The sequence below is a fragment of the Artibeus jamaicensis genome, unplaced genomic scaffold, assembly GCF_021234435.1.
Source record: "Artibeus jamaicensis isolate MK-2021 breed Jamaican fruit bat unplaced genomic scaffold, CSHL_Jam_final contig_332, whole genome shotgun sequence".
NCBI lineage: Eukaryota > Metazoa > Chordata > Mammalia > Chiroptera > Phyllostomidae > Artibeus > Artibeus jamaicensis.
In genome coordinates this window covers 31,090,871-31,103,911 of record NW_026521788.1, presented here as the reverse complement: position 1 = coordinate 31,103,911, position 13,041 = coordinate 31,090,871, and the positions used below count along the sequence as shown (strand labels likewise).

Genomic DNA, 13,041 nt, shown 5'->3' with positions numbered 1-13,041 from the left:
TAGGCTAGTTTATAGCAGACTGTTCAGATCATAGTGTCCATGAATGGCAGTTAGAACCCCTTTCAGCCTCTGGAGTTGTGAGGAGCCCATTTTCAGTCTCTGACCTGGGCTAGCCACTCACATCCGTGAGACAAAGAAAGGACACACAGTTGCAGTGGATTCCAAAGTTCCGAGCATTTTCCTTAAGCTTGGCATATGGGGAGCCCTGAGGCAGCCTCAGATTAATGTGTGTATATGTGTGTCTGTTGAGAACAGTGGGAGATCTCACCTGTCCTTGAGAGGCTAGTCATGTGACCTTTGATGTATTTGAGCTGCCCATCCCAAGGCCCCATCAGAGGGCAGCTCCGCCTGCAGTGGGGTTGGCTTCAAGTGTGTGTGACCCGTGCAGTTGCACAGGGCCTGCATTTGGAAGAGCAGTAAATTCAGTTTAATGCTCTGCCATCACCATGATGAAATATGTAATAATTTTTTAACAAGAAAGCCCACATTTTCATTTTGCACTGGGACCCACATATAATATAGCCAGTCCTAGGCTAGAAAAAAGGGTCAGGGATGTGGAATTGTTAACAAATCCTTGTGCCGATAAAAAATGGCTAGTATGCCATTTTCACATTTGCTATGAGTTTTCAGCCCTTGTATTAATTCATTTATGCACTTACTTGACAGATATTTATTGGGTACCTCTTATGTGCTGACACTGTTTTAGGTGCTGGGGATACAAAAATAAAGAGAAAAAAATCCTGTCTTCACGGAGCTCACGTTCTACTGAAGGAGACAGGGAAGAGGGTATCGAATGTGTGTGGAAACCCAGATAGGATGTGTATGTATATATAGGAAGTTGAGGTAGGATCTATATGTGTATAGAAAGTATATCTATCTATCTATCTATCTATCTATCTATCTATCTATCTATCTATCTATCTATCTAATCATCTTTCTATCTATCTAAACAGCCAGAAAAGACTTCACAGAAATGGCAACTTTTGGTAAAGGAAAAATAAGGCCATTTTCCTAGGGGGATTGTACAAATCCTGCTAAGCTTTCAAAGAAGAGTTCCTTTTTGGGCCTTAGAGATTTACTTCAGAAGTATTGGGACCACATTTTCTTTTACGTAGTGCCTGAGGAAAATCTTTTCCACTTATAAATAAAATGAGGGTACATTTGAGAAACAGACTTAATTTCATCTTGTCTGCATTGGATGACTATAGCCTATGTGCTGCAACATGCTGAGTTTTGTAGACAAGACATGGATACAAAAATAAATAAGGAAAGGCAACCTTTGAGAGAGACCTGAGGAAAAGAGAATCTTCAGGAATGGAGGTATATAGGTAGCTGGGAGAATGACAAGAAGAGGGAAAAGGAAGAAAGCAAAAATTCTGAGGTGGGACCATGCCTTGTCAGTGCATCCGAAGTGGAGAGAATACAGGGAGTGAAGGTGATGGGGAAGTAGGCAGATCTCATAGAGGCTGGCAGGTTACAGGCAGTGCCTTGAATGTTTCTAGTACTGCCATGGGAAGCTGCTCATTAAACACCATCTGACTGATGTTTTACAAAAATCATCCTGGCTTCGAAGACTGAGAAGGATAGACTGGAGAAGGTCAAGGGCAGAAGAAGGAAGACCAGTTAACAGGCTATTGTAATATTCTGGGCAAAAGATAATTGTAGCTTGGGCATTCAAGTGGGTGAGTTCTGGTTTTATTTTAAATGGAAAGCCAAAAGACCAGATGCAGGGTGACCAAAAAAAAAGTAGCATAAAGGATAAAACCAAGAGTTTTGACCTGAGCAAACAGAAGAAGGAAGCGATACTGGTTCAGGGAACATATCAGGGATTCTACTTGGATAAATTGAGATGTCCACTGGTAATCCAAGCAGATGTCAAACAGGCAGTCAATTTAATAAAATCTTGGTTAAAGATATAAATCTGAAGTCACCAGCATATAGATGATATTTGAACGACTACAGATATAAAGTAATTTTTTAAAATGTTCAAATCTTTGAGTTTTGTTGACACTGGAGCTGTTTCAAAACATGTGTTATCAGTGACACAGGTACAGTCTAGGGCAGGTGTGACACTTGGAGGGCCTGACTGCAAAGTTCAGTAAAGTGAAGATATGATCACATGACATAGCTGTGTTTTCACTGACTAGTCTCTGAAAATAAATAAATAAATAACACGGGAAGAAAATATCTCATCGGTTCGGTTATTTATTTTAAATCCTTATTGAGTTTATTTTATCCTATAACTAGTTCAAATTTCCACTTGATTAAGGAATTTTTGTAGCTAACAGAACAGGACTTGAGCTGGAGAGTCCTCACAGATACCTCCTTCCACAGCCCCTCAAATCTTGGTGTAATCCATACCGTTATCATTTTTAGGTAAGAGCTCTTCCAGATGACTTTGTTTTGGGCTTGCAGCTTTGAGAAAACATCATCAGAATCATCCATCTTCTGATAACGTAAGAAGGAGATTTGGAGCCAGGATGCGTTTTGGGAGTACTTCATGTTGAAAGCCTAGTAATTTACTTCTTGTGGAGTTTTGACATTCTAGCCAGCCTGGCCAGATGAGTCAGAAGAAGGAATCTGTTGAGGCATTCCTGGAATCATATCAGAAGTACCGGGCAGGCATTCCTGCTTCCAGGGCTCCTTTTTAAGGAGTTTTGTGTTCTCCTACATGAATATGGTCTTCATGGAACTAGCTACTGATATCAGTGGCTAAAGAGAAAACAAAAAAAGCAAAGAAGTCACTAGCAGAGAGTAAAACACACTTAGTATGGCAAGAACACAATATTGCCATTTTCATGCTCAAGACTAAGAACAAAATGGAAACAGACTTGTTCTAGCAAAGCATAAAAGAAAACTTGGAAATGGGGTTATGGAGGAAGTTCAGAGTGAGGATTTAAACTCAAGCATAGCAGTCATTCTCTCTTTCTTGGTCATGTGGCATGGAGGGGAGTAGAACAGCCATGAAGAAGGGAATATATAGCATCTATGAGGCTCTCTTATTTTCCCTCTCTTTTTCTCTCTCTCAGGCACACTCCGCTTTTGGCCAAGCGGGGAGTAGTAGTGAGAGAAGACATACTGTCTGTAGTAAGGTATTTCTGCCATAGGGCTTAGAAGAGAGAAACAAGCAAGCAGCTCTGTAGTTTCCAGTGAGGAAGCAGTGCATGTGGCCTGGACTAACAGGAAAGGAGATGCTGTGGCAGTGATAGTGCTGCTCTAGCTGACTCCAAGGCTGCAAAGGACTTCCTTGCAAGATCCCATATGGCCACACCTGGATTTTACCTGGACTTTTAAGACCTGTGCCTTTCTGAGTTTCACCACAATCCAGAGTAACACAGCACATGACTTCTGGACCAATATAAAAAGGCTAATGGCAACGTACTCCAGATACTGCAGTTCAGATAAGAACACAGGGAACTTTTGGGAGTGTTTTTGGCTAGTGGCCTGGTGGGGAGCATGGGAAGTGCTGGGTCTCTTGGAAAAGGAAGGTTCCAAGTTGAGGTGCTCTGAGCACCCCCAGGGTTGGAATGTTGTAAAAAAGGACCTGCTCCTTCCAGCATTAATTGTTGGGTCATTCACCAAGGTGCTATGTGTATGGGCCCCTGTCTGCTTGGTGATAAGACTACTGTGTAACAGTAGTATAAAATCATCTTTATTTATTTGTGAACCATCCAGACTTAAAAAAATCCATTGTTTATAAGTAAAGCTGAGCATATCCATATAAATGTAAATAAGCTTAATATTTGCATGTTTTCATCAAAGTGGGCTTTGAAAACTAGCAAAAGCTAGCTAACTGTATAAGACTGTATTAAAGTTTTTAATGCACGGATGTAGTGATAGTTACAAAGATGTCAGATTTCAAGTCCAATAAGTCAATTTCCTGTCTGGGTATCATGTACTTTGTAGAAACACAGAATGACACATTTTCCAGAAGACTGTGGCAAAAATTATGGAGACAAAAGATATGTTTGTCAGACAAATGAACAGGCAGTTATTTCCAACTATTCTAAGTTATTCATTTATGATCACTATCACAGAATCACAGAGGTGGCATCTGTGGCTTTATACATAAATAAATAAAATAATATATCTGAAGTATACAATGATAACCATATTTGGTTTTTGAAAAAAACTGAATAATTTGCCCTGGCTGGTGTGGCTCAGTGGATTGAGTGCTGGCCTGAGAACCAAAAGGCCACCAATTTGATTCCCAGTCAGGGCACATGCCTGGGTTGTGGGCCAGGTCCCTGGCTGTGTGTGAGAGGCAACTGATGGCTGTTTCTCTTGTTCACTGATGTCCATTTCCCTCTCTTTCTCCCTCCCTTCCCCTCTCTCTAAAAATAAATAAAATCTTTTAAAAAATTGAATAATTTTTGAAAAGGGCTCAAAGAATCCTATATAAAAATATATTTGTTCCAGAGTTCATGCCCAGATGGAGGTGTAGGTAGAAACCCTTCACTTCCTCGAACAACCAAAAGGAGGCTAACGACTGATCTAAAATCAACAAACAAACAAAAGTACCGGAAAATCAAACTTCATGGAACTCTGACAAGCAAGGAATTAAAGAAAAAATCAACCACAGCAACCATACCAGTAAGGTGTGGATGGATCATGCAGGCCAACTCAGAAAAACCGCAGCAATGTGGCAGACTGTGGGGGTACCCATGGTGGGAGTTTCCCCCAGTCTCACACAGAGTTCATTGAAAGGTGTGCCACAGATGAGTGAGTGAGCAGTGCTATTCCCTCTCTGGCCCCTCCCACACAGGCTTCACCACTGCACAGCAAAGAGGATTGCCCTGCCCAGGTGAATACCTAAGGCCCTGCCCCCTTACAACCTATCAGCTGCACCAAGACAAAGAAATATGGCCCAAATGAAAGAATAGAGCATAAACTCAGAAAGAGAACTAAGAGATGAGGAGATCGCCAACCTATCTGATGAAGAATTTAGAACCCTGGTCATCAAAATGCTCACAGAATTGATTGAGCTTGGCTGAAAAATGAAAGAACAAATGCAAGATACCCAAAATGAAATAGAGCAAAATATTCAGGGAACCAACAGTGACAGGAAGGAAACTAGAACTCAAAGCAATGATTTGGAACAAAAGGACGAAATAAACATCCAACCAGATCACAATAAAGAAACAAGAATCCAAAACAATGAAAAGAGGCTGAGGAATCTCTGGGACAACGTGAAACATTCCAATATATGAATTATAGGGGTGTCAGAAGGAGAAGAACAGCAGCAAGAAATTGAAAACTTATTTGAACAAATAATGAAGGAAAACTTCCCCAATCTGATGAAGAAAACAGACTTCTAGGAAGCCCAGACAGTCCCAAAGAAGTTGGACCCAAAGAGGAACACACCAAGGCACATCATCATTAAGTTACCCAAGATTAAAGACAAAGAGAAAATCTGAAAAGCAGCAAGAGGAAAGGACATAGTTACCCACAAAGGGGTGCCAATTAGGACATCAGCTGATTTATCAAAAGAAACTTTGCAGGCAAGAAAGGACTGGAAAGAAGTACTTAAAGTCATGAAAGGCAAGGACCTACATCCAAGATTACTCTATCCAGCAAAATTTTCCTTTAGAATGGAAGGGCAGATAAAGTGCTTCTCGGATAAGGTCAAGCTGAAGGAGTTCATCATCACCAAGCCCTTATTATAGGAAATGTTAAAGGGACTTATCTAAGAAAAAGAAGACCAAAAATATAAACAGTAAAATGACAACAAACTCACAACTATCAACAAATGAACCTAACAGAAAAGAAAAACAACAGAAACAAAAAATAAGCAAACAACCAGAATAGGAACAGAATCAGAGAAATGGACATCACATGGAGGCATTTCAGGTGGTGGGGGGGAGAACGGGGGAAAGGATACAGGGAAAAAGAAGCATAATTAGTAGGCATAAAATAGACTGGGAGAGATAAAAAATGGTAAAGGGAACAGAGGACTCAAATAACTTATATGTACAACTCATGGACATGAACTAAGTGGGAGGAAGGCTGGAGAATTGGGGGGTAGGGTAGAGGTGGGTAAAGGGGGAAAAATTGGGAAAACTGTAATAACATAATCAACAAAAATACTTCAAAAATTAAAAGCAGAATGAAAATACTGTAGGAGAATGAATTGTCTCATTAAAAAAATTCACACAATTCTCTAAAGTTTTTCTCAAAAAACCCCACAGTTCTTTAGTTTTATCATAAAAGTTTAAAAAACACATTTGCATGAAACATGAAAAAATAACAATAACCACTAAACAAGTAGAATTCAATGTAAATGCAAAACTTTCAAAATCTATTATCTAGATTATTATGTTATTCTAAATTATGATACTAAAACTTTTCATTGCAAACATAATTTGAATATATGAAAGGCCTGGTGAATTTGGTTTGCCTGCAAGTTAACCTAATTTTCTGTGTTTCTTTGTGTTGTTTTAACATATATACATTATGTTCTTCAGACTATATATGTGTCTATTTTTTTAAAGAAAAACTACTGACATTTTATAAAGCACTATTTTCTCCAAAACTCTGAAAACATGAAACTTGATGTGTTTTCTTTTAATAAAAGTGTTTAAGTAATTATGAAAAAAACATGTATTTGTTCCAAGTGACATATTCGATTTTTTTAAATATGATTTTTTAAACCAGTAACATCTAAGGTATTTCCTAAATCTAAAATGGAATTACCTTTACACATTTTCTTTTTTCATTGGCTGTGATCTTATTGACATATAAAGACAGAAAAAATGGAGGCTAATGGAGGCCTCAGCACATTTTGCACTGTAGCCAGGATGACTGTGGGCCTCCTGGTGTCCATCACTGGGATGTATGCACCCAAATGCTGAGTTCCTCCTCCCTACCTGGTGTCAACTTTTCACATTCTTGTTGAATCTGATACTCTTCTTGCTTCAGCATTTCTGTCATTTGGGTTTCCTTGAGGTTATTATCATACTCCTCGTTCAACTGGATCTTCTCCTGCCTATTCTGGGGTAAAGTGACAGAGTTAAATCAGATTAGCCCTAGGCACAAAGAGGTCGTCTCTTCCTGGGATTGGCCTCAGGTCCTTCAGGTGTGCTGAGTCTGCTCTCTTAATGAGCTTTTAGGCTGTTGGTAGCTTGGAAACCACCAATTCCATCAGTCATGTGAGTTTTATTCCTTCTTCAGCCAGCCCCACCCAAACACCCTGTGCTTCTGGGATATCTGGGCCTAAGCCACCCTCACAAAGTAAATAAACCAAAAAACTCCCAGGCCAGTTCCAGAATTCTGCCTTTTATCCTAGATTACTCTGGAAAAGCTGGAACCAACCCCACCACCACCACCACCACAAACTGATCCGTGCATTTACACACACCTCTTCTTTTGTTTTAGTGATCTTCGTGTAATGATAAAGCCAGTGAGCCAGGTACTCTATGGGGTCACTGGGTCGAACCTTTGCCACCTCTGCCAGTGCCTGGGCAAGGCAATTTCCAAAGCATCTCTTCAGGTAGTCAGTTTCCATCTTGTGTGCTTGGGACACATCAAAACAGTCACACTATTTTAGAAACCTAATTTGATTTTAAAAATAGACACATTCTAACCAATTGATGAGGGAACTCAAGAGTTGGAAATATTTAGATTTTGGTAATAGTCAATAAGCTTAGCAGTTAATGCATGTAAAAAGCTATTGTTTCAAGACCTGAAAGTACGGCCCACCCTGACTCAGGACACCATGAGCAATTGAACCTTTGTGCTAAAGAAGAGACAATAAGCAATCAAGATGGTAAATAAGCCATTGTGGTCCAGGGAGAGACAACCTGATGCCCAGAATACAGATAAAGAATATCATCCAAGGACACAGGACCCAGATAGAAAATCACTAGTGAACAGATGAAAGGATGTTAGGAAAATTTGCCAGACTGCAGCTTTCCTGAATTCCAAATCCCTTGCCTACACTTTTTCCTCCTTATAAAAAAGGCTGGCTTGAAAGGAAATACAAGATGGTCTGTTAGAGTACATAACCCACCATCTTCTGAGATCGCCAGACATCTGAATAAAGCATCCATAAAGATTCAATCCCTGTCTCTGCTTATTGGTTCTGGTAGTGATAGGCAATATGAATGCTGGCTTTTCCAGTTTCATAATTAGGATTCATATCAGGATAAATATGAAAGGGTTCTGTACCCCACCTTTCTCCAAGAATCAATAAATACATACATGCTAGTAGCTCTTAAATTCAACTGGATTTTTTCCTAAAGCTCTCCTAGGTCAGACAATAGGTCCCAGAGGAGTTCAGGCATGACAAGAGCTTCGTAGATTGGTGGCTAAGTGTGGCTAAAGCCTCCACTTACATGTCTATGGCCATATCACACTGAATGTTCCCAATCTCAGAAGCTAAGCAGGGTCAGGCCTGGTTAGTGCTTGGATGGGAGGCCTCCACTTACCCACATATTTCTACTTTTGAGCAGAAAGGAAACAACTAAGCAGACATGGGTCCAAAGAGAGGCTCTGAGTACCTGGAAAGCTGTGCTGTTATGAGATTGGAAGCAACAGTCATCTATGACATAGATAAGACAGGCTTCCTTATTTCGTAAGGTAACACTGAGAAGCCCTGGGAGTAATAGGGAGGGAAAATGCCAGGCACTGTAGCTACTGCTGGTCAGGGACTCTGCCAGCACTTTACACAATATTCACTCTCTATTTTTTAAGCAAGAAGCTACTTTAGGTTGAGTTGATGGCCCTGGATTCACTACTAATGAGAGTTCAAGAGCTGGAAGTACAGCCTGAGTTAGACCACAAATACGAGTAATGCTGTGGTACATCAGTATGAACACAGACTCTGGTATCAGACAGACCGAGTTCCAGTCTTGCTTCTGCCATTTATTAGCTGTGTGGTCTTCAGCAAGTCACCAGTCTGTGTGAGCCTTGGTTTTCTCATCTGTAAAACAGAATAACAAAGGTATGTGCTTCATAACTGTGAGGATTAAAGGAGACAATAAACACACATAAGGCATTAATCCTGGCATATAGTAAGTAATAAATATTTGCCATTACAGTGGAAGACTGTGATATGAAATGGCCTAGCCCCTGGCCTATTCCTGACTAACTCCATATTCCTGAAGTTTATGTGTTTTAACTCCCAAAGAGTTAATAATAAAGTGGCTAATAAAGACTTAGATCTGGTCTTAACATTTTCTGGAGGCATTATGCAGTTTAAGGAAGGAAAGATAAATAGATAGATACACAGATATAAATATAGAAAAAATATATTATTTCATAGCTCTTCCCACTGCAAAAGCCAAGAAGCAAAAACACCTCAGTAGCAATGAGCAGCACACTGAACACACTGAATTTGTCTTAAATACCTGCCACTACTTAAAAGGAATCAGGGCTCCTTGGAGAAATGGCTAATTCCAAGGTTCAGGTTGGAAAAGCCCAATGAGCCTGAAGCATTTTGTTGTCCCAGGAAGAAATTGTTGAAAAATAAAATGGTTGAGGACACAGAAACCAGCCTGCAGGGGCCACTCCTGGCTGAACCTGCGCAATTTAATCCTCAAAATACATAATGACCATAATAGATTATAACTAATTGAGTAAAACAAAATCTATGAGTCCCTATAAAAACAAATAAGTGAATGAGAGAGATGGCAAGTAGAATGCCAACTAATACTGAAGTTTTTTGAAAAATCGCTATTTTATACCCATCAAAGTGTAATTCAAGCCAGAATCATCAATGTATACTAAATCTCAGTGAATATTTGACAAAGAATAGAACATTTATATAGTCTCAAAGTTTCTCCCCACAAATTATATTAAATCCAAAGGGGAATACAGAAACTTTATGTAATAAAACCTGGACAACACGACCTTTACCAAGTGATCAAAGTAAACATCATCAGTAAGAGACAGTGACATCACATGTCTTCTGGTGTAATATACTTCTTAGTGGGGCATAGTACATTTCTGTGAATTCCTGCCCCCAGTGCAAAACTTGAATCTGATCTGAGGAAAAGCAAAACAAAGCCCAACTGAGTATACAACTGACTTGAACCCTTAAAAATGTCAAGGTCATGAAAGGCAAAAAAAGATGAGGAACCACTCAGATCAAATGAACCTAAACAGGCATAACAATTACATCAATACATGATCTTGGATTGGATCTGGACCAGAAAAAAATTCTATGAAGTACATTGTTATTGGAAAATTGGACAAATCAAATGTGAATTGTAGATTATATAACAGAATGGCATCAAGATCAAATTCCTGGTTTTGGTAATTGAAATGTTAGTAAGTAAGACAGTGTCCTTGTTCTTAGGAAGTGTACAGCATGGTAGGGCTGAGTAAGGGCTCCCAAAGATGTCTAAATCCTATTACCTGGAACCTACGAAATATGTTATATGGCAAGGATTTTGCAGATGTGATTAGAGAATATGATTGGGGAGATACTCTGGATTATACAATTAGGCACAATGTAACCACATGTTCTTTATAAGAGGGACACAGTAGGTCAGACAGAGGAGATGTGATGATGGAAGTAGAGGGAAAATAAGGTGATATGATTCAGGACCATGAGCCAAGGGATGTGGGCAGCTTCTAGAAGCAGAAAAAGCAGGGAAATGGATTCTCCTCTAGAGCCTCCAGAAGGAACCAGCCCTGCCAACAATTTGTTTTTAGACCTGTAAGACTCATTTTGGATTTCTGACTTCAAAAACTATAAAAGGGTAATCCACAGGAATCCACAGAAATGTACTATGTCCTACTAAGAAGTATATTACATCAGAAGACATTGAAGCCACTAAGGTTGGGGTATTCAGAATGAGTCACCCCAAGATGTGCCTCTGTGACATGCAGATTGTTTTGAGCTAAAGGCAACCAAGACCCTCAGTCTCAAGAGAAACTTCTGTGCCCTCCCCCAACTACCTAGAAGAATTGGAAGTAGAGGCTTTCCCCATAATAAGAGATTGTCAGGATAACATTTTAACCTTATGCCTAAAGCAAGGAAAATTTCTAAATACTGAGCATCTGTTCATCTTGGTGTCCTGCAATGACCTACCTCTCCTCTGAAGCCCCAAGGTGATCCTTAACTCAGAATGTCATATAACACCTCATTTTCCCTTTCTGTCTTTGAACCTCTCATGTATGTGTGGTCATGTGTGCAGGGTTCCCATACATATGATGAAATTAAATTTGGTCATTTATTTTGTTAATCTGTCCTATGTCTAATGAAGTATTAGACTAGCTAAAAGAACCTTGAGGGTAAAGTTTCTTCCTCCCCCCTCAGGTGGAGGGTGGGAATGGGTGTGGAGCTCATCTCCTCCTGACAATCTATGTCTCACTTGAATCAGTGCAGCAGAGTAAATGATCTTCTACTCCCCTTCTACTCAAGGGTGGTCCATGATCAGCAGCACTTCATCAACTGGGAGCTTGTTGAAATGAAGATTTTCAGGTCCTATACCAGACCTACAGATTCAGTTTACATTATAATAAAATCCCTAGGTGACTCAAAGTTACAAATCCACTTTGCCCTTATCACTGTAGAACCACCCTTCCCTGAGCATAGAATCACTAATTTTGCATTCCCAGGAAGTCTCTCCATTCCGAATCCTTGGTGGTAGTTGGTGGGGAGGGGGCACATGGGTGAGCTGCCATACTGTGTAGTGTGTGGCAAACCCTTTCTGGACAAAGCATCTGCTCCAAATTGCACACTTTCAACAATGGTCTCAATGAAATATTGTTGATCTGAGAGTTAGCAGGCTTGCTGCCAAGACAGTTGAGCCACAATAACAGAACCACAATGCGAGGCTTGGAGAGGGAGGGGGCAAAGGGAAGCTTTCACAGCTCACCCCACACCAACTCAGGACACACTCACCAAGCAGGTAGAGCTATTTGGGGAGAGTTTCCAGAGCTCCTGGGAAAGTCTGCTTACACTGGGGTTCCCTATTCATGGCCTTGCACTCAGTAAAACAGGTCAATAAGCATGGAGATTGTCTTTGTTCACACTCTATTCACAGTGCTAGGCACACAGTAGGTGCTCAGTAAATATTTTTTGACTTAATCAGCTAGGGCTCTAATGCTTATGAGCCCAAGCAAGGGCATGTACCCTTCCACCTGTCAGTGCTCAGTCTGACACTTACCTCAGCTATCATTTAGTGAGGCTTCTGCCCAGCATTGCCCTGCACATGAATTAAAACAAAACATGGGAAATTTTAGCAGAGTATTGTGTACAAAACTAGGCCAGTTCCCAGGCTCTGGCCTGGCTTGGGTTGGACAGCTTTCCGGAGGCGAGGGCACCTGGGCTGATTCTGAAAGGAACCAAAGCAGAGGTCGCCCGCAAGTGCAAAGGTGCGAAGTCATGAAAATACAGGCCCATGGAGCCTGAAGCGGTTGGCTCCTTTGGCCAGGTATCATCCGGAGAGGGGATGTTTTCTTAGACAGGCAGCCCTTTTAGGTTCCTCCCCATGAGCCCACTGTCCTTTTTCCTCTCCCATTGCGCGCGGACCGCCCAGATCTTTCCTCTCTTCCGCAGCCCCTCCTCACAGCCTCTAAGGTGTAAGTCTCTGCCATAGCTTCACAACCCCTTCTCTTGGGCGCGCGTTCTCTTCTTCCTTCCCGTGCGCTCGCGGGTCACCCACCCGCTAGCCCCCTCCTTTCTACTGCGCATTTTCCTTCTCCCACTACAGCCCCGCGAGCTCTGCTCACCTAAGGTTGGGTTGTTCAGTGTTTGCGGAGTTCCTCCGACGCCATCTGGGCGCTCACTCGTTGCTTAGCGACAGGACGCGTTGCGGCCAAGGATTTAAGTTGCGTCGGGTGTGCGCCTGAAGGCGCAAGCGCAGTTTGGGAGAGTCTTTTCTACGGTTTTGGTGAGGTTCTGCGGCAGAGGTGGTTTGGACGTTTCGACCTGGGTTTGGTGTAGGTCTCCAGCGACTCCCAGGTTTCCTGAGCCCAGCGAGGGTTAGTTCATTGCCCTGGGCTCGGTAGGCTCATCTGGGGCGGTGTACCTCCTCGGCAGTGATGAGCGGCGCCCAGCCCAGTGGAGGGCGGGGGAGGTGGGGATGCTTC

At 41.4% G+C, this 13,041-nt stretch overlaps 1 protein-coding gene across 1 annotated transcript; it reads right to left on the bottom strand.

The window, feature by feature from the left end:
* Window positions 1–2,298: 2,298 nt before the first annotated feature.
* On the bottom strand, window positions 2,299–12,741 carry DYDC2 (DPY30 domain containing 2). The gene is given in 8 exon segments (XM_053664024.1): window positions 2,299–2,514; window positions 2,517–2,699; window positions 3,080–3,098; window positions 3,342–3,348; window positions 6,878–6,990; window positions 7,358–7,512; window positions 8,838–8,920; window positions 12,682–12,741. Coding segments are annotated over 7 exon segments (579 nt in total). The 5' UTR covers window positions 8,863–8,920; window positions 12,682–12,741; the 3' UTR covers window positions 2,299–2,437.
* Window positions 12,742–13,041: the final 300 nt, after the last annotated feature.